The 26,448-nt window shown below is 42.3% G+C and overlaps 1 protein-coding gene across 1 annotated transcript in view; it reads right to left on the bottom strand.

Annotated features, from left to right (window-relative positions):
* POU2F1 (POU class 2 homeobox 1) overlaps positions 1-26,448 on the bottom strand; it is a 1,264,626-nt gene that overhangs the window by 1,056,044 nt on the left and 182,134 nt on the right. The window contains exon 4 of the mRNA XM_044073100.1: positions 8,654-8,773. Coding sequence (XP_043929035.1) covers positions 8,654-8,773 — 120 coding nt within the window. The remainder of the gene's footprint in view (positions 1-8,653; positions 8,774-26,448) is intronic.

Genomic DNA, 26,448 nt, shown 5'->3' with positions numbered 1-26,448 from the left:
AATTTAGGGTGTTAAGTTGCGCTGTCACTTTCTCGGCGACAGCAGCATCTGTGTGTCCCTGAAGAGTATCTCCTAATTCCTTAATGAGATCTCTTTGCAAATGCGTAAAATGCATAAGGTAGTTGAGCGATCGGATGGAAAAAGTTGCCAAACTAAATATGCACTTCCCATATCTGTCCATTGTCCTACAATCCTTATTAGGAGGATGGACAGAGGAAGATGATTCAGACATCTCTTTCTTAGTGGCCGCCGCCACCACCATAGTGTCTACGGGAACCCCTTTTGTAAGATAGGCTTTATCTTGGGGAACTGTCATGTATTTGTTGGGTTTACGTGGGACTGGTTCCACTGTATCAGGTGTTTCCCAAGCCCTCCGAGCTACTAGATCCATGAGATCGTCAAAGGGAGGAGTCACCCAGGAGGTAGAAGGCTGAGTCCCAAATGCCTTCAGTAAAACCGATTCATCCGCAGAAGGGGTAAGGGTTTGCCAGTCCCCTCTTTGCTTCAGGATTTCCAAAATGTCTGCAAAGGAAATGTCCTCAGAGGTGGACCGTGGGGACCCTTCTGTTTCATCTAAATCAGTACCAGATGCAAGAGATTCCTGTGGGGAATCTATGTGCCTCCTCTTGCACAGTCGTTTCCTCGGAACATCCTCAGTGGGAGCTTCTGGTGATGCATCTGAGGAACCTGAGTCTCCCTGTGTGGATTTCTGAGGCATTGGGTCTCGACACTTGGTAGGTACCGAAGGTACAGAAGCAGAACGCGGACCTTTTGGGGAAGGAGATAAAGAAGCCGATGAAGTAAGTGTCTGATCAGACAATACCTTCCTCATGATGTCAAACGCACCGGTGCCCCGACCCGATCCGAAGGAGGAGGTAGTTTCTCCGGAATCGGAACCACGGGCTCAGACACCGAAGACGGATCCGAACTGATCTGAGCCGAGGCACCAAGAGGAAGAGTCGGAACCGAAATCTTGGTTTGACTATCCCCCCCCCGGAACCCAGGAAAGATGTTCGGCTCCGAGACTCTCCGGCTGGTTCCGAAGGAGTCAAGGTCAACGGAGCCGATAGCACTACTGGAGGCTTCGGCACAGAGGGCTCTACAATCATCGGTTCTTCGACTCCTAACACCGATGACTCAACGGGTCTCGGAGGAGGAAGTGTCGAGGGAGCTGGAATAGCTTCGAGTTTCGAAACCAACTGGGACGAAACCTCGAGTAATTTTGAGAAAGCAGAGCTCTCCATAAGCTTCTGTACCACTCTGTCCACATCGGAGTCAGAAATTGGCCTCGAAGAACGGGCCGAAGGAATCGAAGCCGTTACCGAGCGAAGGATAGTAGATGGTGGTACCTCTGATACCGGCTCCAAGACCTGAGCCTCGTGCAGAGATAAGGTCTCGACGCCCGGCACCAAAGTCATAGAAGCCGGTGTCCGAATTTGAAAAGAAGTGCTCGGAGCCGATGACTTGGGCTCAGACACTCTTGAAGACTTCGACCCCTTTGAAGACTTCGAAACCTGTTCAGCCTTGTCCAGGGCCTCTTGAAACTCAGGTTTGATTAAACCCTCTGTCCACCAACTTCCTGCGTCTTTCCAGCATGACCCTCCCACTAAAGGAATGACAGATGGAACAGTCTTCCTGCAAGTGGAGAGGGCCAAGACAGTAGACGCAGGATGAATGGTAGTCAGTAAAGGACATCTTCTGTCCACACTGACACCTTTTGAATCCACTCTTAGTCTTTTCTGACATTCTAGTAAGACAGCACTATATAGAAAATTTTTAACTACCAAATCAGTATATAAGTATCTATATATAAATGTACAAAAACACACCACAGCACACCGATATATATATATATATATATATATATATATATATATATATTGAAAGAAAAAAGAAAAAGTTAACTTTCTTTAAAAATACTGTAAGTTGTTAGACAAAAAACGGCCTAAGGCCCTTACTAATAATTTTAAAGGTAACAGACTACCTAAACTAGTTCACACAACTATCTATATGAAGCTATCAATTATAAAGATAAAGATTATAAGAATATAAAAAAATAATTATATTTATCAATAAAAAAACAGTAAAAATTGTACTGGCCCGAGCCTCTCGATGTGATCTGCTGCTTCCGGCAAACTATATCTGGGGGTTAGCACTGGAGGATCATGGGATATTACTGTGCCTCGAGCTTTCTCGAAGATGCGAGCTAGTGATGCGGCAGACTGAGCCGAGGATCGGCTCCGAACCCGTGTGTAAGAACAAACGGCGAGATTGAACAATTTCACATCCTTGGTTTCTCCTGTTTGATTTTTAGTAGTACTTTGGAGAGCAGAGGCAGAGGGGGGAAGGCATAGACTGATAGGTTTTTCCAGCTGAAGGACAGAGCATTCACTTTCCAGGCTTGTTTGTGGGGAGTCCTTGTGCAAAATTTATCCAACTGATAGTTCTAGGGAGAGGCAAACAGGTCTATATCTGGGCTCCCCCCCCCATTTGCTTGTCAACATGTTTAAATTCCTTGGTTCCAGTTTCCACTCATGTGGGTCCATGAGGATTCTGCTTAGTCCGTCTGCCAGTGCATTTAATTTTCCTGGCAGGAATTGAGCTTGTAGGTGCACTTGGTAACATAAGGGTGTGTTTGCCATGGCTAGTCTGCAGAGGGGCTAAGAATGTGCCCCCCCCCTGCTTGTTTATGTACCACATAACAGTGGTGTTTGTCTGTCTTTACTATTAGTTGTCCTGGAAGAATGTGGTCCTTGAAGGCTGTCCGAGCATTCTGTACAGCTAACATTTCTTTTTGATTGATATGCAGGTGCATTTGATTTGGGTTCCATTTGCCCTGAATGCAATTCCCTGCAAGGTGAGCCCCCCATGCATACTCTGATGTGTTTGTTAGGGTTTGGGTGCAGGGGGTGGTGTGAAAGGTGGTCCCTTGTTTTGGTGGCAGGCCTCTGGCCCACCAAAGGAACTCTTGGCGTAGGCAAGGTATGATAGGAATCATTGCTTCTAGATCCTGAGAATGCTGACACCATAGGCTTTTTAGATACTACTGTAGTTTCCTCATATGCAGTCTTGCATATGGAATTAGAAGAATGCAGGAGGCCATGAACCCCAAGGCTTGCAGTATCTGTCTTGCAGATAAGCAGGGTTTTTGTGGCCACTTGTTTGAAGTAGGTTGTCAAATGAATTTGTTTCTCTTGCTTGAGGTAAGCCATCTGGGAAGTCATATTCAAGCTTGCTCCCAGGAATATAATTTGTTGACAGAGTACCAGGTGTGATTTCTTTTCGTTTATGGTGTACCCCAGACAAGTTAGAACCCTTTGTACAAAAGCCAGATGATTCAAAAGTATGTCTTGGCTTTCTGCCTGAATTACACAATCGTCCAGGTATGGGTATATTTGAATATTTCTTTGCCTGCAAAATGCAATGACTGCAGCTAGGCACTTTGTGAATACCCTGGGCGCAGTAGATAAGCCAAAGTGAAGTGCAGAGAACTGATGGTGTGTGTAGCCTGCTTTGAAGCGTAGGTATCTTCTGCAAGATTCCCTGATTGGGATGTGCAGGTATGCTTCTTTTAAATCTAGTGTTGCCAACCAGGCATCTTTGCCTAGCATAGGAAGCAACTGAAGAGTCAGCATCTCGAATTTTGGAATCTCCAAAATGGTGTTTAGAGTAGACAGGTCCAAGATAGGACACCATGAATAGTCTTTTCTTAGTACCAGGAAAACTCTAGAGTAGAAACCTTGTCCCTTTTCCTCTTCTGGTATCAACTGAATAGCCCCCATACTTGAGAGAAAGTACTTGTATTTGGGCCTCTGCCGACTGATTTGGGGGTAGGTCCGGCCACCCGCTTGGTGTTGGCAAAGTGTGGAAATGAAACCTGTATCCCTGGGACACTATTTAAAATTTGTCCTGGGTAGTGAGTGCCCAGATCTTTGCATGAAGAGCAACCCCCCCCCCCTCCCAAAAAGGGCAGTCAGTTGACAAGTGCTTGGAAATTTTAAAAGGAAGTCATTGAGACATTTTACCATAGGAGGGAGTCTTATTACTCCCAGATTTGGAAGTGGAGGCCCCCCACTGCTTAGCCCTGCATGTCCCCTGGGACTGAAACCCGGGGTTTCTGCTGTCTGGGTTTGGCTTGAGAAGACCTGGAAGGGGCTGGAAAAGACCAATTCTTAGAGGGCCAGTGCCTACTAAATCTAGGAGGCTGAACTTGTTAGAAATATTTAACAGTTTGCATAGATTTAGCTTTATCTTCCATCTTTTTAAAAACTTCCTCAGCCTTGTTGCCAAACAGGTGGTCCTGATTTAAGGGAGCATCCAACAATTTACCTTTAACATGATCAGGCAAAGACTACTCCTTAAGCCAAGCATGCCTTCTGAGCACAGACCCAGTAACAGCAGCCCTGCAAGAGGCCTCTAATGAATCAAAACCACATTGCAAAGTATGTTTTCCAACCTGTTCGGCAGAATGTATTAAATCCTGTAATTCTTTATTTTCCACAGAGTTAAGAATCAACATAATTTTCTGTTTAAGAAATCCAATAGCATGTTGCTGACACTTCAACATATGAAACTGGCAGTTTAAAGCCCTAATGGCCAAGGTTGCAGAAATGTAAACCTTACCCCATCTATCCAGTGCCCTGGAGTCTCTATCAGAAGGGGTAGGAATTTTAGCAGTAGAAGCCTTAATGCCCTTGGACCCCTGTGAAATAGTCTCTGGATCCGCAATAGGATTTTTAAAATGGAATGCGTGTGACTCAGGGACCCTGCAATATCTGTCAGGTTTTCTGGGAGCAGGAGGCAAGGAATCAGGTGCCAAACTAGATTCCGAAAAAGTAACAATGTCTAGTACAGGAGATATAGCTAAAGGCCTATGCTGAGGCAGGAGTAAGAAATCCCTAAGCCTCTTTTTTGAATCAGAAAAATCCTGGATTTCTCAGTGGAAATGCTCCCTTAGAGTATGTAAGGTTTCACCAAAGGAAAAATCCTCTAGAGGGGAAGCAGAGGGAACAGAGTCCCCTTCTTCAGAATCCTCATAAGTAGATAAGGGCAAATCCAGATCATCAGAAGAATCAGAAAAAACAGAATCCTGGTCAGAAGATTCATAAACAACTTCAGTCCTTGGCCTCTTAGAAGGGGGGGGGGGGGGTTGGCTACCCCTGATTAGCATTATTAGATCTTCAGCCATTCTTATCATTTGTGTTTTAGGCACAGAGGCCTGAGCATGTGGCCTGGGCGTCTGTTTTTTAGGCATGGTTCAAGATTTAGGCCTAAGTGAAGAAGGAGGCGCCTGTTTAATACGCAAGTCCATAGGCCTGAATATACTCTCAGAAGCCGGTGCCTGCACAGTGGCTCCAGACCCATCCAAGGTAGAGACATCCGCAGGCTCTATAGTTGAAGCATCTCGTGGCATACCGGACTCCGAATGAGTCTAAGTAGAGGCCTGCGAATCAGAAGTAGCGGGTATCAGGGGCTGCGAAAGTACCCCACTGAGTACCGGCGAACTGGCAACTGGCTTAGGAGAAGCGTCGTCGGCAGCTTTGGACCTTGGCGGCCTGTCTTTATCTTTGTGTTTTTTTCGGAATCCCGATAGTCCGATGGCTAACTGATGACATTTCTGGATAATTAAACAGAGAACTGAAATATTTAGAGGCGAAAATATACAGACGACGGACAGTGCACTGATTAAATAAAGCACAAAACCGACAGCAAGGTACATCGTGGTCAGGGCCTAGGCAAGGAAAAAAGTACGAATGAAAATCTTTGAGGTATTTGCTTTCCACAAGTAATGCAATTAACTTTTATTGACATTGGTAAGGAGCAAGAAAAAGTTTCCCCAAAGGGGTACTTAGCTTTAGTTGAAGACTTCGGTTCTGAAACTCGAAAACGCAAATTTCAGGAGTTGGCCGACCGGCACTTGCAAACTGCTTCTGCTTCGGGCACTGCACAGCAAGAAAGACTGATGTAATGGCGTTGGCTGCATGTTTTATACCCCTGACGTCATGGAAGAAGGGACAGCAACCGACGCAGGACCCAAAACTTTGTTAATCAGGCCAACTGAGGGCCACCTGCAAGCAGATAACCCAAATGTAATGACTGCAACAGTGAAACACGAAGAACATCAACTGTCCCATCAAATCCAGACTTGCTGACACCACATCAACAAATGAAGCCACCACTTGACAGCCCATCCTGTTAAAAAGCATGGGAATACACACAGCCTGCTAACTACAGACAAGCTGATAAGCAATGCTACAATGAAAAGCAAACCATAATGAAACCACTCTCAGGACTGATGTGATCTTTGAGTTAATATGGACTGAACACAGAGAACAGGACATTTGTATTAAGTGTCTCAAAATTATACAAGAAAGGCAGTTTGAGTGACTACAGTGATGCACATTTGTAAGTCTGAAAGCAGAGACACTGTAGAGTGGGTGTTCTGTGGTACACTGACCCTCCCACTTAAGTGCTTTTTGGACATCTGTATGAACAGCTTCCTTTGCAGCAACTGAAGTTCTGGTACAAGGATGGCTTGTGTTGGTGTACTCCCCCCTTATGTCATAAGATTTTCTTTCTTCACCAAATTATATTTGGTAATAAGTTGCCAGTAGGTTTCTTTTTCTCCTTCTTAGCTATCATACAGACATGAATTAAAGGGACATGCCTATATCCACAGAAATCTGGCTTACTGGCCTGTGTGTCATTCTGCATAAGGGAGTGTGCAGAAAATCTAATTTATGTTACCTTCATAAGGTTTTAGACGAGGAAACTTGTAAATATATCTATTTGAGTTCTGCCATAGTCCCAGAGTCCTTTAAGCATCTTAGCTGCTTTAAGTGTACATATGTATGAATATCTCATACATGCACACAATTTGTGCAAGTATGTACACAAGTCTTTTTTCCCTATTCCAGCAAAGTTTAGTGCTTACTAGTGAGAACAGACTTTGTAGAAAGCTAAGAAAATTTACCCAAAATGTAACAGTTTACAGTACACAGTAGTTATTCTAATGGACTGTAGCCTTTTACTTCTCAAATAACATATCGACAGCGTGTCTAGTCATGGGACTAACTACAGCTTTGTTTAACATACTGTGCTGCAAAAAGCCTGTCTCACTAGATTCTGAATGAGGACCATCATCCCAAGTCCCCCCCATTCAATAAAACTGTACACACAACTGCACAGCAGTTTATCTCAGGGAGCAAAAGTTAGTCAGGTAGTCTACAGCAGGTAACCTAGAATAGCAAGTCTCGTTATTTTTAGTTATGTATGAAGCCTTCTCTTCTACTCTCTTTGCGCAATATGTGACAAACTGCAGAGAAAACATACTTCAATACCTTTGCAACGTAACTTCTAAAAGCATATTGTACCTCACTACTTGCCAAAAGATCACCATCTATGCTCATAAAAAGGTCCGGCCTCTACAGCATACATGGATAAACCCCAACTATGCTGCAGGTGACCAGAATTTGACTAGCAACATAGGTGCATACAGGAGTTGGACAAGGAAGATTTTGCAGGATCACTCATCATACAGTGAGACTATTTAGGCTCGCCACATGGATGATACCTAGCAGGAGCACTAGGTGTTCACCAAGTGGTGTTCCTAGCCATCCTGGAGTACACTACCATAGAGCACTCCCACCAAGTAGTAGAGGGAAAACCAATGGGGAGATGCTTCCACTCAGGAACTAGCAAATGATGGCTCTGAGAGGCCACCAAGAGGGGGTGTGCTTACACAGAGAAGGTAGACCACCAACTCAGGACAAGGAAAAGCTGCCCCGCACTCACTGGGGGGAATGGAAAGATGATGGGGGTTCCTGGACAGGAACAAGTGGACCATACTGCTCTTGCCTAGCTCATTAATACCCATCTCATGTTCGCCCAGAACAAATTAACAAAACTGGACAAAGGTATAGCAGACTCAAGGTCCTGGGTGTGTTGGGGGAGGGGGGTGGCGGGTGAGGTTTACCTTCATAACAGCGAAACACAGTGGTGCGATTGCTCATATGAGCGAATCGTAACCACGAAACTTGAAACAGCGACAGTTGTAAATGTTCGAAAATCAGCAAATCAAAAAGCCGATTCGCTGATTTTCGAACATTAATGTCGAAAAAAAAATTAAAGTGTAATGCAGGGGGGCAAGCCCCCCCTGCACCCCCCCATGTGGGGGGCTGCACCCCCACATCCCCCTACTTCACTATTCTAACTCTGAGATTGCACTACAGTGGGGAAAGGAACCATTTTCCAATCCCCACTATAGTGCAATCTGCCCCAGAATGTCAAACGTGCAATGAGCGAATCTCACTGTGCATTCGCTCAATGCACATTCGAACCTTTTTCCATTCAGCGTTTGCAAACTTTGCAAACTGCCTTTCAGAAAATTGCTGTTCGCCTTTGTGCAATACGCACATGTAAAGGTAAACCGTGTGAGGAAAATGATGTCAGAAGCCCTACCAAGGAATTGTTTATAAATGACTGACCAGTTAATGTATTTAATAGAGTCAAGTAAACATAGTGCATTGCTGCAAAACCCCACCCTCTACCTCCTGTATACAAGGCCTACCAACAGTTTCAGGGAAATATCTTGATCTGAACAATAAAAGTAAAATCCTAGATTAGGAAAGGATGACAACAGTGCAGATCTTACCCCCATAATCTGTCCACCTGCAAGCATGAGCTGCGTCTGCGGGATAGCTGCCTGCACTGGAGGCTGCTGGGAAGGCTGACTTGCTGGGTGGGTATCACCGGATTCTTCAGCGGTCTTAGACTACAAGTAAACATGTAAATTGCTTTCAGACTACACATAGAATACTAGATGCTCTACATCAAACATGCAGACAAACAGACAAATGTGTGCACTTATTCATAAATAAGTGCCATTTTGCTTTGTACAGTTGTGCAAAAAAACTCTTACACATTACATAGCAGCAGGAGAGCTCACTACTGCAAGTGTTTTCAGCATTTTGTGTTTATTACATTCTAAGGATAAGGAATAATAAGGAATAATAACCACCTTGTAGCACCAACATACCCTCTCTCATTACAACATAAAAGTTCATTCTGCAACTGTTTTTGTTGAAGCATGTGGGTGTGTGCTGGTACCAACACTCCTAACAAAGCAGCCATAAAAATCATTTACTATTGACAGCTCCAATGGCAAAAGGGACAAAAGCCTCATCTATGGCCCAGGCAACTTAACTTTAACTCCTGCACCTGACTGAACTAGCTGGACAAGATGGGAGTGAGTGGACACTGCTATCTCACATTCTGGTGACAGGGAGGCACCTTTAGCTCTCAACTAGGGTGAGGCACCTAGTGTGAAGCACTAGGTGTTGCATTAAGTATAAACCTATAAGCAATGATCAAGTGTCCATAAGAGGAGAAGGTGCTCCAAATGGAAGTGGCAAGATTAATTCTCTCGATAGGATCAGCAAGCTAGCCTGCTCCCTACCATTAGACTCTCACCAATGGGAAGCAAAAGGGCCAACTGGCCTACCTGAAAAGGAACAGGTTTCTATCCAAGGCTCTCACTTAACACAGTATCACCCACTTCACCCCCCCCCAGGTTGAATGGGCTGATTATGTGCAGTCACAATTGTCACTCATCAGTCCAGTGGAGGGAGGGAATCGTGAATTATTCTCAAGGCCTGTTAAAATGCTTATGAATCTTAATTAAATGCATATGTATAAAGCTGATAAAGGACTAAAACTGCCGAAACAGAAAAGTTCTTTGAAATGGTACAGAGAAAATATACAGTAAAAGTACTGCAACCCAGAGGGACTGGGAAGAAGGCTTATGCTAATTAAAACTGGTTATGCAGAACATTTAAATTCTGCATTGATTTGCATATATTCCACCACCTGTTTTGGGGACTGTAGCAAAAGCTAATTAACATAAAGCACTTATTAATTCTGCCAGTCACTCAGAGATAATTACAATGTGGGACTGTAAACACACTGCACTAGAGATGCAGCCTGTTTGCCAACATCTGTCTTGGGGATGAAACTTTGCCATGGCAACCAAGGCAGTTTTCAGCACTCTTTTAGAAGGTAAGGCTGAGATACATATGCACAAGGTGTTTTGTCGTTTTCCTAACTCTCTCACCCTTATTCTGTTTAACTGTTAGCATTTTTACAGCACATAAAATAAATATAAAAAATCAAATACATGTTGGGTTATAAAATAGCTGATGCATAAACAAATCTTGTACTTCCAGGATTTACTGTAGAATTTTAACAGGTGTGTCTACACATTTTTTAGTTAAACAATTCCCTTCAAGAAAAAAAATAAAATATATTTTTTGTTTTATTTTCGTTCTTGCAGGTACATATAATGCACTACTTTGCATGAGGTGACAGTGGAATAATAATTCTTCGGCAGTACACTCTCAGCAGTCAAGCAGCTATGATAAAACAAAATGCTGTTGGGCAAAATCCGTTATGAGCCTTATCTGTACATGTTACGGCAGAGTAGCAGCTCATAAACTTGTTTAAGCAAACTAGACTTGCAGTAAATCACACAAGGAATTCTGAAAGGAATGGTTCCACAGATGGGTGGTTCTGAAGTGACAACTTAAACCCCATAATGCTTTCATTAGGTATCACAAATCTCCCTGTAGTAATACAGATATTTTGTTTTGCTAAAATTATGCAGCTAGCTTCATAAAAGTGCACTCCACTTAGCTTACAAGAACAGGGCTCATATGTCATATATCTAGCTTTCACTTTATGTAGAGTTAACGCAGCTGTTCTCAAGAGATGCGAAGGACCTGAGCATTTGGTGTTTGGATACAAATTATTTCAAACAATGCACTGGTGACTAACCTGCGAGGGGCTTATGATACAATATGTGGACATGAAATACTTTAAGCATGCGCATCTGGGTAAATGCTCCCACCCTATCCCCAATTCAAGTTACTAACTAGGAAAAGGCCCACTGAACAAGAGTACCCCAGAAGACAAGCATGGACGTGTTTCAACTGTACAAAACACGAGAGAGTAAACTAGCTCAGCATACAGCATTTCAAGTAGATTTGTCTGGTGGCAAAATCACACAGCTACACTAAGGTACACAAAACTAGGAAAAAGGAGTCCCTAAACAATACCTGGAAATAGCTTGCCAAAAGACTAGACAAGAATGTCAAGAACAAAAATTATGTCTTGGGAGAAAGACGAGAGAAAGACACTACCAAAATGTTAGAAGAAAGTGTGAATTAAGAAAAAAAAACAGATACAACATGGAGAATTTAGAAAAAATAAGTATAACCAAAAACAGAATATATAAGATGACTCCAGGCGATACAGAGTGAAGCCCTATGACCCAGACAGCCCAAGATCAATTAGTTAAAGGAGCACTATAGCCAGGGTGGAGGACTGAATGTTCAGTCCCAACCTACCTGTCTGACAGAATAGTTCAGTGTGCTGCTGAACTGATTCCAAGTAAAGAATGGACAGTACAAGAGTAAAAGGGACAGGATGTCAGCACACCCACAAAATAGTAAAGGAGACCACAGCCAAGATTAGGCCCATGCAACCTTAGATTGGTACTGCAGGACCTACTTTAGCAGTGTGCACCTCATGGATGCCCGTCTCAGAGGGAGGGTAAAACCCTTCATGGCTTCCTGGATGACAGCCTCAGAGCAATCAGTTCTCACCCTCAAATGAGAAAAGAAATGTCACAACAAAGTGGGAGGCGTTGATGATCAGCAGGAGTGAGGGATTAAATAATCAAAGACAGGGAGGAAAAAATCTTTTCTTCTTAAACACTGGAAATGTCAACCATGAAATGACATGATGCTAGAACTTACAAATGCAAAACAACACAAAAGATCAGCAGCATTACTGTATGGGAGCTGGGGACAAAACAATAAAAAAAGTTTTACTAAGACAGGCTTGAGGCAAATCTTGCACAACACATCCACATAAACAAATGCCCGATTTCTCAACACAGTGGAGATGATGGAGGGGTTTATCAACATGACTGCAAAGTAACACTATGGGAATTCTTGCTGAGAGAAAGAGGTTACGTACGTTCTTACCATAAGGTTCCATGTGTGTTGTCCATCTTGTCCTTCATTCTCACTGGTGAGTCCAAGCCGAAGCATCGGATCCATCTTGGCCACTTCTCCAGCTTGAGGTCTTCAGCAAAGCTCGTGGGCCTTATTTCTTTACCCATAAAGCAACTCTGTAATTACGTCAGATCGTTTGCCCACAGCAGCACAAGGGAGAAAAACTTGTATAGTACCAACATCCACAGATACACAAGTGTGTATATATACCTACACATACAAAAATGAATTAGTATCAGGCTGAGAAGGTATACTCTCTAAGACTATATGGTCCTGCTGAATTATTTATATATTTTACATTTGTTGACCGGGCTAGTCTAACTGGATATATGTCCATTTTCAGTAGAGGCCCAGGGAGAAAAGCTCCAAGATAAACTAAGTGAGAAAAAGAAACTTAAAAATCATTTTAACATAGGACTAGAAGAATAAAACATATTGAGATATACATTGCAAATTATAAAATAAAACCTTGGAAGGATAAAAAGTAATAAGGTAACTATGTAGATGCATACATTATGTACTATGCTTCTAGCAGGTTATGGAAATCAGAGAGGACAAAGCAAAGAGCTTTAGAGCTAGAATATTTATAGTAAAGTAGTATGAAAAGGAGGTAATTATACAATAAAGGACAAGTGATAAACGGGTAATTATATAAAATATGCAACTAGAGTATAGAAGAAAGAAAAATCTTCTGTAAAGAGAATTTACAGAGACAGAGGATAGTATGGCTAGAGAGAGAGACTGTTTAGTAGTAAAGAACTTTGTTTATTAGTAAAGAAAATTTATTTGTTCTAGAGTAGTGTAAAAGGTGGTATTTATAGGTTAAGATAACAAAATAGTACATATGTAGTCAATAGTAGCAGAAACTTAGGTAAATCTTGTTGGCTAGATGCCTAGTCTGGTTTAGAACAGGGGCACAGCCAGTGTGTTGTTAGGTAAAGTTTGTTTGCTTTTAAAAAGTGAGGGAGAGGGGAGAGAGGAAAGATCACTGGGGAGAAGATTCCATGTTTTTCCAATAGCATTAGAAAAGAGAGATTTCTCCAGCCTTGTTATTGGGTTTAGAGGTATGTACAAGGTTTTTGAGAGAGCAACGTAGGGATTTCAGATTTATATATGGTGTGATGAGGGTGGATAGAATAGGAGTAAAGGAAGGTTTATAAAGGGTTTTATGGGCAATGGTTAGTTGGTGGAGTTTAATCACGTTTTCTAGTTCCAGCCATCCAAGTTTTTATATTTATGCAATGGTGGGTTCTGTAAAGGTTACCTGTAGCAAACCTAGCAATATTGTTATAGGAAGTTTCCAGTTTGTTAAGGTTCTTTTTTGAAAGGTTAGTAAAAATTGATTATGCATAGAGGAGAGTACAGATTAGATGAGTGTGTGCTATAGTTGTTCTAGCAGTGGGGGAGAGGAAAGGTCTAATCCTATATATGGAGCCCAGTTTTTTGTTGACAGTTTTTATTGTATTATTGATATAGGTGTCAAAATTGAGGTTATCTATGATAATGCCCAGAAGTTTGCTGGTTGGGTCTGGTGATATAACGGTACCATTAGTGGATTTAATTGAGAAATCCAATGGAGAGGAATTTGGAGAGTCCCTTTCCAGCCTTCCTTCCCTCTGGGATTAAAAGAACTTCAGACCTGAGCCCATAACTTACACTATCAAGAGGCACCGACTTATTTGTGATTATAAGTATGTTATGTTTCCTTGCTAGAGCAGACTTACTCTATTTGTGTACCTCGGGTTAAGCAGCCCTCCTGTACCTCCTGCAGCCTACTTTTCCCCCCTTCCACATTAGATACCTCCATTTTAAATTTATCTTTATCTACCTCAACTATCCTTTTTTGTTAGCATACTACTCTCCTTCCCCCCTCCCCCTTTCGTACCTAGTCCTCTGCTATACTGCCTGTTCCTGTAACCATACATCCTACCACAAAGGGGCACCTCTATCATAGTTCTCCTGTGCTCTCCATTTCTTCCACCCCTGCTTATCTTCTGCCTCCATTACACTTTCTTATTGAAAGCTTCTTCCTGATCTGCTTTCTAACCTAACCTCTTTTACCTTACCTGTTTTCCTCTCACTCTATAACCTCTGCACTTTTACCTGTACTCATTACAGAAATTACCCATATTTTGTTTTCTCTAACTCACTGAGTTACCTGTTTGTTTCTCCCTTTCTCTGATTGTTTCCTGCTGGACTTCTCTCTCGTGTCTTTTGCTCTTCCCCGCTCCATTCGCTACGCTCACTCCGCTCCCCACCCTACCCCCAATTCCCACCCACCTCCAGGGGCCCTACCTTTATACTTGCTTAGACACTCCCCCAAATAACTAACCACCTATCTCATTTCCTGTTCACATCACCTAATCAACACCATACTCCAAGTCCTACAACCACACACTCTCTCCACATTTTTATCAAACTGCCTCACCTCACTCTACTGTTCATACCACTCAGTCCTATACTTGCTAACCTCATCTCACTAGTAGCATGCCTTTAAACCTTAACTCAATATTTTCACTTCTACTTCTTAACATCCTTCTCTACTACTATACTCTTACCTCCTATGAATATCTTATGCTTAGCCAACCTCCTGTTATAGCCAAACACACCACATCCACACTTCCTCTACCTGACCAAACACATATTAATATACTATCAACCTATCCCTACTTTCCCCCTCTCTACCATAAAGTACACCACTACAGATTCCAAACCTCCAAACGGTTTTATTTAATACCCTGCAAAAACCTAAAAGTATTTCAAGTCCCACAAACACTTTTATTGATACATGGTGACATCTACCCCAACCCTGGTCCCAATACTCTCATGAGCCACACCCCATCAAACCTAACTGATAACTGTTCTACTTCACCTTTCTCCTCTGACTCCCTCTGTATTTCTCACCTAAATATTCGTAGCATCAACAATAAAATCACACAACTCCATGCCTTAATTGATTTCTATGCCTTTGATATTCTCTGTCTCACTGAAACTTGGCTTAAACCTAGTACCAAAGACAACGAATTTACTCCCCCAGGTTATAGCACCTTAAGGCAAGATCGTCTTTATAAAAAGGGCGGGGGAGTGGCCCTTTTATACAAATCCCAACTACAGGTAGCCTTAATTGACTCCTTGCTCCCCTCCCCAGCTAATGCTGAAATACTCTGCGCCAAACTCCAAGTTAATAAAACCAAGGCTATATATATCATATGTTCCTACATCCCTCCAGGTAATAACATTAACACACTAGAAAATATCCTAGGCTGGGTCTCCAGTAGTTTTCCTCAGGAAACCATAATCTTAGGGGATTTCAATATTGACTGGAACTCCTGCATATCTCCCAAACCCTCCATTCACCTTAATCTCTTTAACTTTCATCAAACCATTAACTCCCCTACTAGAATAAACAAATCAACCCACAAACAAACCATTCTAGATTGGATACTAATTAACAACAATCCCCTTTCCTATAAAACAGGAATACTCCCCGACAATATCAGCGACCATCTCCTGACCTTTATCACTAAACAAAAATACAACAATCCCAAGCAAGCTACCTATCGTACCATACACAACAAAACAGATTTTAACCTAGCATCCTTTCAAAATGAACTCAAAGAATATGACTGGTCAACTCTAAAATACCTCCCAATAGACGAAGCAGTAACCCATTTCAACAATACCTTCCTACAAATTCTTCACTATCATGCCCCACCCCGCTTAATTAGACTAAGCTCCAAGGCAGCCCCATGGCTCTCCAAAGCTACTAAACAAAATATGCGAGCTAGAAATAAATTATGGACCAAATGGAGGTCCACAAAAAAACCCACTGACCACCAAAACTTCAAACACCTAAGAAACACGACAAAGAAACTTATCTACCTGGATAAAAAAAACTATCACTTTAAATATCAACAAAACCAAAACCCTAAACAATTTTGGTCAGGAATAAACAAACTACTCCATCCTGGGAACACCAAAACACCCACCCCAGCTAGCCTAGCTCAAACCCAACCTGACATAATAGCCAACACTTTCAATGACTTCTTCTCTCAAACAGTCACCTCTCTGGCAAACACCATGACTCCCCCCCATCCCTCCAAATTACCCCTACCCAAAACAGCACCCCCATGCTAAAGTTTAATACTGTCTCCACAGCCTACATACGTAAATTACTATCTAAACTCAAACCTTGCACCCCTTCTGCCGACAAGCTACCAGCTGAATATCTTCAACTAGCTGCAACCGAACTAGCTTACCCAGTCTCCATCTTAATAAACAGAACTATAACGGAGTCCAAAATCCCATCCTGTTGGAAAATCTCCCATATCATTCCACTCCATAAAGGAGGTAACTAACGAACTCTCCAATTTTCGGCCTATTGCCCTTCTATCTCCACTATCCAAAATAATGGAACGCTGCATACACCATCAACTCTTACATCATCTCTTGAATAACAACTTGCTTGTAGACTCACAACATGGTTTTAGGCCCTACCACAGTACTTCTACTGCCCTTCTCTCCTTCACTGACACAATCAACAAAAATCGCAACAACAACCTGTTCTACTCTGCACTATTCTTAGACCTCTCAAAAGCATTCGATATGGTCAACCATCAACTTCTCCTCCACACTTTAGAATCCCTGTCAATTGACTCACTAGCACTACAGTGGTTTGATTCATACTTGACAAACAGAAAACAAGCAGTCCTTTGGGACAGCCAACTATCCTCTCAACTCCCAGTTACTATCGGCATCCCACAAGGGTCCATCTTAGGTCCCCTACTTTTCTCTATATTCATAAATAACCTGCCCACTTCCCTCCCTACATCCACTTGTATACAGTATGCTGATGATTCTACTCTCATCTGCTCTGCTCCATCCCCAGTAGAACTCTACTCCTCTACCAAATTGGTTTTCACAGCAGCAGAAAAATGGTTTCAACATATCTGTCTCCTCCTAAATCCCAAAAAAAACAAACTTCTACTCTTCACCCCAACCCTTAAATCCACCCCAATCACTTTTTCCATTGTGTCCTGCAATGGCACTATCATTAAACCTGACTATTCCACAAAACTGCTAGGTGTCACCATAGACAATCAGCTAAACTTTGACTATCACATTGATTTAACTATCAAGACAGTAAATAAAAAGATAGGTGCCCTCTACAGACTTAAGCCCTTTCTTACTGCGACATCCAGAGTATCTCTTGCCCAATCTCACCTCATCTCTACACTACTGTATGCCTCTCCTTCCTTTATCAACATTTCTAAAGCTAACCTTCAGAAACTTAATTTAGCCTACCATAGTATTGCCAGATTTGCAACTGGCTCTCCATTCCGTACTCATCACTGTCTTAACTTAAAGCAACTCAACTGGCTAGAACTTCCAAACCTAATACTCCTACAGCAATTAGTCATGACTTTTAAAATTCTACATTTCCCCTCCAACACACCCATACTGAACAACCTTATCAAACCTTATAAAAATCTTACTACACTTCACTCAGCCAACAAGCTCCTAGTAACTACTCTCAAATCTCATAATAAAGCAGGTGACTCTATTTGCAAATACTATCGGATCATATTGGAATAAACTTCCCACTGAACTGACCTCCCTAGGCTCATGTCACCTTTTCAAAAAACAGATTAGAAATCATTTACAAAATCACTGGCTATGCCCATGCTCCAACCCCGACTGATAACTGCTACACTACCTGCTTTCATAGTTAACACTATATATTTAAATTGTATCTTTCTTCTTCACAATGTTTGTTTCTTCTTTTGTGCAGTGATTTTTTTTAAAATGTAATGTTTATAGTATGATACTGGAGCTTTCCTCCTCAGCCCTCTGCAGAAAATAAACATGTATCGAGCCAGACTAGCCCAGTAATACTGTATATTCAATTGTACTTTGCTCTTTTTTTTTTAGCCATTGTTTGATTTTTTATTGTTTGATTGTTTTTTTTGATTAGTGATTTCTTCCTAAACTGTAAAATTATAGTATGCTAGTGGAGCTTTTCTCCTCGGGCCTCTGCTGAAAATGGACATGTATCCAGCCAGACTAGCCCGGTTAACAAATGTAAAATAAAATAAAATAAATAAAATAAATAAAATTTGACTTGGAGTAAAGAGGAGGAGTTTAGTTTTATTAGGGTTCAAAAGAAGGCAACGCTGTGTAAACCATTGTTCAACTATGTTAAATGTGTTCTGGGTAAGAGAGCTGTTCAGATTTGGCTGAACATAAAAGTGTGGAGTCATCAGCATATTGTATGCAATGGCTTGGGGGATGGCTAGATGAAGGTCATTGATGAAAATTGAAAAGAGAAAAGACCCTAGTATGGACCCCCTGAGGGACACCTATGGTAACTGGTTGAAGGGTAGAGTGTGCCTTATCCCAGATTACTGCTTGTTGTCTATTATCAAGGTAGGACTGGAACCATTTTATGGAAGGTGTATCTAAAGAGAGGGATTTGAGTATGTTTATGAGAATCTGGTGATGGACCATGTCAAAAGCTTTAGACAGGTCAATGAAGAGTGCAGAGGAACAGTAATTAAGGTTGCTGTTTTTATTTATACAATCTGCAAAGGACAGGAGGGCAGTGGTAGTGTTATGTGAGGGTCTAAAACCATGTTGACAGCTGGAAAGTAAGTTATTTTTAGTTAAGTGTTCAAGTAGTTGCTTATGGATGCATTTCTCCATGATCTTTGCTAGAGGTGAAAGAAGGGCAATAGGACGGTAATTAGAGAGTTCAATGGATTGTCCACCTTTATGAAGAGGTATGATACGAGATACTTTCCATAGGCTGGGTATCTGACCTTCAGTGAGTCCTATTGATCAGAATAGAAATGGGATAAGCTATAGCTTTGGCTGATAGCCGTAGGAAGTTGGCAGTGTAGTTGGTCTGCAGGAGGAGAGCAAGGTTTAAGTTTTTGTAATGGGGGTCAGAATATATTAAGTTGGGATGGGTTGTAAATGAAAAGGAGGAGGTGGGGTAGAGTTACAGGGAGATTAAAGATATTGGGTGATAGCTGAGAAGCTAGAGTTTGGATAGCATTAGTAAAATGGGTATTAAATATGTTGGCAGTACTGATGGGGATATTATGATCAGTATGTTGAGGGTTAGGAGTGGATGATTTACCTGGATGGAGTAATTGGTTAATGCTAGTCCAGAATTTATGATGGTTGTTTTGATGTGGTTGTTGGAATTTCAGGTAGTAATTTTGTTTATCTGAGAGCATAGTTTTCTTAGTGTCATTTCTTAGTTGTCTGAAGGTTAGATGGTTGGATGCGTTTTTAGTCATTCTCCATTTTTCCCAATATTTGTTTCTAAGATGCATTTTGTGTTTAGTTAATTTAGAAAGCCATGAGGCAGACTTGGCTTTAACTCTAATAGATCTGGTTGGTGCATGTTGATTAAGAATGGCTAGGAAGTTAGAGTTCAAGTAATTGATGGCTTCTTCTAAAGGGAGCTGTTTTAAAGGAGACCAATTACAGGTTCTTAGTTCTTTTTCAAAGAGCTCAGGGTTAACGTTCTTTTTGGTTCTGATATTTTTAACAGATGTTGAGTTGGGAGAGAAGATTTTATGCCTAATATAGGTGAGTGAGTGGTCACTTATATTATCAGGGAGGGTTCCTGAGTCATAGTTATTGGAGTGATTAAGAATCCAGTCTAATATACTTGACTTTTGGCTAGCTTTATTGGTCCTGGTGGGGTATGTAATGGTTTGTGAGAAGCCATATAGGTTAATATGGGTAGTAGGGAGGTTGCTACAGTAGTAATTCCAGTCAATGTTCACATCTCCCAGGATTATGGTTTCTTGGGGTAAGTGTTGGGATAGCCAACAAAGAATATGTTCCATAGTGGCAATGTTATTGCCAGGAGGAAGATACATACAGAGGATATTGATAGATTTAGCAGTGTTAATATGAAGTTTGGCGATGAGAATTTCAGCATTAGTATCTAGTGGTAATTGGCAGTTATAGGTGGATAGCTGTAGGCCTGATTTAAATAGAATAGCTACTCCTCCACCCTTCTTAGCTACTCTGTCAAGTCTTAGTATGTTATATCCAGGTGGAAGGATTTCGTTGTCTTTGGTAGTAGGTTTTAGCCAAGTTTCAGTAAGACAGAGGATATCAAGGGCATACAGTTCTACTAGGGCTTGGAGTTGGGATACTTTGTTGTTAATGCTACGTATATTAAGATGGGCTAGTTTGAGAGAGTTAGATAATTTATTAGGGGAATTAATAGGGTAGCAATTTTGGTTGGGGAGAGTAGGAGATGTTTTATTTGGAACTGGGTTAGGATGGATATCTCCATCTTTTAAAGAGAGTAGTAGTCCTATATAGCTAGGGTTATTGATTTTGTTATATAAAAATGGATTTTTACTGTAACTGATTATGTTATATTTGATGTGTTATTCTGTGATACTTTGCAAGTAGGTAGTTGGGTGAAGATGTTATATTAGCATGGCTAAGACGCAGTGGTAGCAACAGAGCATTGGTTTCCTTGTTAGGGTAGCGAAGTTTAGGATATAGGGGATATTCATAGGTGGTGAATAAATATGATAGGGTAAAAGAATAGTAGTAGTGGTGTCAGTAAAAGTATGATGTAAGGAGTAGTAGGTGGTTTATACATTGTACAAAAGTTATTGGATGTATATAGGTAAGGTATGTGAGAAATAAAGAGTGAGGATAGAGGAGTGAGCAGGTTAAGGTATGATAGAAGGATGTGTATGGAGAAATTGGGTCAGACAGATAAAAGTGCATAGTGTGTTGGGATAAGTAGGAAGGGAAGAGGTGTGGTTATCCTTGTCTAGGTGTAATTGGAGAAAGGAAGAGTTGTAGTTAAGGTAGTATAAGAGTAGGACCCCTGGGGGTGGGTGGGAACTGGGGGTAGGGAAGGAAGTGGACTGAGCCCGCAGGGCGAACGGAGCGGGTACAAATCCAGAAGCAGTAATCAGGAAACAATCAGAAAGATTGACTCCAAAGGTGAGTTTAAGAAGCCAGGTAAGGGAAAAGGATAGAGAAAATAAACCTAGAAAGGGTGGGTAGGGACAGAAGACGTAGAGGGTAAAGTTGGAGGACTCGTTATAAGGAAAGGGACAGCAGGAATCTAATTATTGTGAATGTCTGAGGCTAGGAGACATGAGAGAATTCCAATTGTGTTATCAGTCTACCAGGAGAATAGGCAGGGGTAAGGAGGGAAGGTTGTGAGAATAAAGGACGAGATGCATAACACATATGGAATATTAAAGTAAGAACATAACTTCTTTGTGTGATGTTGTCAAGCTCGCCTTTATTCTCACTGGTAGGACTGCGTCCCAAGCAACTAAACTCTAGGGTGGCTCATGGAAGAATATTCCTCAGAACCAAAGAAGGCTCTACTCCTAGAGGCCAAATTTACTTTGTAATGCTTAACAGAAGTATGAGGCTTTGCCCAAGCAGCTGTAGAACAGAGTTTATCCAATGGTAATTTAGCCTGAAAAGCTGCAGACATGGCCACAGATATAGTGGAATGAGTTTAGCCACATTTGGGAGAGCTCTGTTCTTTGAATTATAAATGTGGGATATGCATAATGTTAGCCATCTAGATAAAGTAACTTTGGAAACTGAATAAAGTAATCCAGTGCCAAAGAGATGAAGTAGAAGAATGTAGTACAAAAAATAGCATACAAACTGTCTTTATTTGACCGCTTTCGTAACAAAACTTCCTCAGAAACTGGTTGACCTTTTCTTGCATCAGAATGTTGCGTCTTTCGGCTTTTCCCGGTTAGGGGTCGCCACAGCGGAACTCCAGTCCGCTGATTGGCAGTAGATTTTTACGTGTAGAGTTGCAAGCTCTGACGCACAACCTTCAACGAAGGTACGCCCATTCACGCATGTCTCCACACAGAAGACGCTCTAGCTGAGAATCGAACAGGACAATGTCTTACTGCGAGGCGACAACATCAGAATAAGAATTGAAAAGCTGATCTGATTTTCTTATTTCAAACGTTCTGTGCAATAAAAATGTAACTATGAACCTCTAAGAGATGCAACAAATACTCTATTTTGAAAGTTGGGAAAGAAAAAGTACAGTTGTGTACACACTTACATAAATGTAGATGTTAGTGTATTCACTGTTGCAACCATCACATTTGGGTTATCTGCTTGCAGGTAGCCCTCAGTTGGCCTGATTATCAAAGTCTTGGGTCCTGCGTTGGTTGGAGTCATCTTCCATGACACCAGGTAATCAGGGGTATAAAGCATGCAGCCGACGCCATTACATCAGTTTTTCTTGTCCCAGATGTCAGGTGCCCCCATAATGGGAAGCAATTATATACAAGGTTACACCTCCAACAAAAAAGCAAATACACCAGAAAGCTTTAAGCACAGTAAACAAGAATAGAGGTATAGTCAATCGAAGTCAGGGGGCTGGAGGGAGGCTAACCAGGACTGCAACAGTGAATACACTCTAACATCTACATTTATGGTAAGTGTACACAAAGTAGTTTTGTACCTACCATAAATGTAGATGTTCGAGTGTATACCCTGCTGCAGTCATCACACTTGGGTTATCCTGTCGTCAGGCGGCCCCGCAGCCGGCCTGAATTCCAAAGTCTTGGTCCGGCGTCAGTTGCTGTCACTTCTTCTCTGACGTCAGTGCACCAGGGGTATATTAAGAGGCATCCAACGCCATTTTCTTCAGTTTTTCTTGCCCCAGATGTCAGGTGCCCCCCCGCCCCCAAAAGGTGGACAGTAGATAGTACCAATAATAAGAGTTTAGCACAAACAAAACATCCCTCCAGCTATAAGCAAATACACCACAAAGGTTGTATCAGAATGTAAGGTATTGAAAGGTTTTCGTTAGGTCAGAGGGGATGGAGGAAGGGTAACCTGGACTGCAGCAGGGTATACACTCGAACATCTACATTTATGGTAGGTACAAAACTGTACTATGTTCATCGTGTTACCCTGCTGCAGTCATCACACTTGGGTAGAATCCCAAAGCTAAGGATGAGAGGTGGAGTCAAACAGGGTTGGAGGAGGCTAGAAGGCCCTGCAAAACTGCAGTGGCGAAGCCAGCTCTAGTCAGAGTAAAGTGGTAAGTGATAGTGCTCGATGAAGGTGTGTACTGAACTCCAAGTTGCAGCATCCAGAATATCCTTGGTTGGAACCCCCCCTGAGGAAAGCTGTAGATGTAGCTGCTGCCCTGGTGGAATGGGGCCTTATGCTAGCAGGAACTGGTTTTCCATGATGGGTGTAGCAAAAATGTATGCAATGTCCTATCCATTTTGAGATGGTCTGTTTTGAGATGGGCTTTCCTTGTGATGCTGTAGCATAGGATACAGAAAGTAAGGTTTTCAGAAAATCTGACCAAGTTTTATCCAAGTAGTAACGTAGTTGCCTGTGAATGTCCAAGGAATGCAGAAGTCTTTCTCCTTTGTTCTGTGGATTTGGAAAGAAGGTGAGTAAATGGATGGTTTGATTTAGAGCCACACTGGATACCACCTTTAGCATAAAGGAGGGGTTAGTTCGTAGAGAAACTCTGTCTTGATGAAAAATGAGGAAAGGCTCTACTGCCATAAGTGCCTGTAGCTCTGAGACTCTTCTGGCTGAAGTAATTGCTAGCAGCAGGGCAGTCTTCCATGATATAAACTTTAAGTCAGCTGAGAAAGCTGGCTCAAAAGGTGGCAGCGTAAGTTTTTCCAGAAGAAAATTTAGGTCCCAAGTTGGTGTTGGCGCTCTCCTGGGAGGCCTAATGTTTTTTGGCCCCTCTGAGATACTGCCTTAGAAGTGGATGTGAAAATAAGGGAGGATCCGTGTTGTAGTGAGCTGAAATAGCTGAGGCGTGGATTTTAATAGATGAAAAGGAAAGTCCTTTGTGTAACATCTCAGTTAAATATTGTAGAATCTGAGGTATGTCCGGCTGAAGGGTATTTTGGCCTTTAGCTTGGTTCTAGGCGCAAAATCTTTTCCATTTGTCTGAATAGGCTTTCCTGGTGCTGGGCCTCCTGGCCTCCAGAATGACATCCATAACAGCTTGTGAAAGAGAAACTGGCTGGCTGCTTAGGTGATTTGCCATGCAGCCAAATTTAAGGTTTTGAGCTGGCTGTGTAGAATCTGACTGCCCTGCTGTGTGAGCAGATGAAGAATTTGTGGTAAAAATCCATGGTGGGCCCTGGGCCATGTTCCTTAGTAGTGGGTACCAGTGCTGGCGTGGCCAGTCTGGGGCAATGAGTATCAATCGGGGTGTCTCCATCCTGACTTTCAGCAGCACCTTTGTGAGAAGGAGGAAAGGCATATACTGTTAGCATTTTCCAACTGAATGAGAGTGCGTCCACATTCCAAGCTTGATGGTGAAATGTCCTTGTGCAAAATTTTGATAGCTGATAATTTTGGGGGGTGGCAAACAGGTCTATGTCTGGGCGGCCCCATTTTTGAGTTATCATTGCAAATACTTGTGGATCCAGTTTCCACTCGTGGGGATCCATGAAGTTTCTGCTTAGGTCTGCCAATGTGTTCTTTTTTCCTGGCAGGATTTGAGTTTGTAATTGAACTTGGCAGGTCAGTGCTGTGTTCCACAAGGTCATTGCTTGCCTGCATAGAGGGTAGGAGTGAGTACCCCGTTTGTTTATGTAAAACATTACTGTGGTGTTGTCTGTCCTTATTATAAGCTGTCCTGGATGTAAGAGGTCCTTGAAGGCTAGCATTTCTTTTTGATTGATGTGCAGATTCCTTTGATCTGCAGTCCAAATGCCTTGAATGCACCGTCCTGCCATGTGTGCCCCCCAGGCATAGTCCGATGCATCTGATGTCACAGTTTGCCTGGCTGGGGGTAAGGTGAAAGACTGACCCTTGTTGAGGTGACATGCCTGTGACCACCATAGAAACTCCTGTTGAAGGCAGGGAATGAGAGGTATCATGGTCTCCAAGCTGTGGCCGTGTTGAGTCCATACGCTTTTCAGGTACCATTGTACTTTCCTCATATGCAGTTTTGCAAATGGTATTAGTAGTATGCAAGATGCCATGAAGCCCAAGGCCTGCAGAATTTTTCTTGCAGGGAGTTGGGTCTTTGTTGCCATTGTTTTAAAGTATTGAGTTAGTTGTAGTTTGTCTGGCGTCAGATAAGCCATCTGGGCCGTTGTATTCAAACTGGCACCCAGGAATGTCATTTTGTGTGGGCATTAGTTTTGATTTCTTTTCGTTTACTGTGTACCCTAGGCAACTTAGGTGTTTTACAAAGGTCAGATGTTGTAAGAGAATGTCCTTGCCTTCTGCTTGGATGAGGCAGTCGTCCAGGTATGGGTATATTTGAATTCCTGTCTGTCTGCAGTATTCAATTACTGGTGACAGGCATTTTGTGAAGACCCTGGGCGCAGTAGATAAGCCAAAGGGCAGTGCAGAGAATTGGTAACGGGTTGAACCTGCAATGAAACGGAGGTATCTTCTGCAATTTTGTCTGATAGGGACATGCAGGTATGCCTCCTTGAGGTCCAACGTTACTAGCCAAGCTTTCTTGCCCAGCATGGGAAGAAGCTGCTGTAGTGTTAGCATCTTGAATTTTGGTACTTGCAAGAAGGTGTTTAGAATTGAAAGGTCCAGAATGGGTCTCCAAGCATTGTCCTTTCTGGGGACTAGAAACAGCCTAGAGTAAAATCCTTGGCCTTGCTCCTGTGTAGGTACCAGTTGAATGGCTCATGTCCATGAGAGCTGTAATTTGTTTTTGAGCCTCTGCCCATTGATTTTGTGGCAGGTTTGGCATTCCTGTTATCCTTGGCAAGGTGTGGAAATGGAATCTGTATCCTTGTGAGAATGTCTAGGACCCATTTGTCCTTTGTGACAATGCGCCAGTTGTCTGAAAAAAGTGCTAATTTTCCTCCCAAGGGAGCTGCCAAGAGAGTTTTGCTTGGCAGTTTGAGGTGTAAGTCATTGTTCATAGGTTCGTACTAGGCTATCTGCCCTAAGGCATTTATAAGCCTAGCCAGAGAGCATGTGTCTTACACCACCCCTTAGGATGAGAATACTACGCCCTTTTAGGATTTAGTTTACTATGCCTCTGTCCAGTAGTGACACAGAGATGACCCCCGGGGTAAACCTACGATCTCCCATCCACTCGTCGAGATTTCTCTTGAATAGAGTCAGTCAGGGGCTCTGCCTAACATGGACTGGGATTCTGTTCCAGAGTGTAGGGAGCCTCTGGGTTATGAATCTGTCCCTCCAGCACGTCCTATTTATTTCTGCGTTGAGGTTTAAGTCACTTGTTCTCGTGGCTCTGATGGATTTGGATTTTCTGAGGTGGAGCATGCCCATTAATTCAGGACTGGACATGGCCTTGTACGTCAGGCACAGATCACCTTTGAGTAGTCTGTATGCGACTGAATAGAGCTGG

The sequence above is a fragment of the Protopterus annectens genome, chromosome 5.part1, assembly GCF_019279795.1.
Source record: "Protopterus annectens isolate FY-2018-M chromosome 5.part1, PAN1.0, whole genome shotgun sequence".
In the NCBI taxonomy this organism is placed as follows: domain Eukaryota; kingdom Metazoa; phylum Chordata; order Ceratodontiformes; family Protopteridae; genus Protopterus; species Protopterus annectens.
The sequence above is the reverse complement of the archived record's forward strand: the minus strand, read 5'-3'. Positions and strand labels throughout refer to the sequence as shown.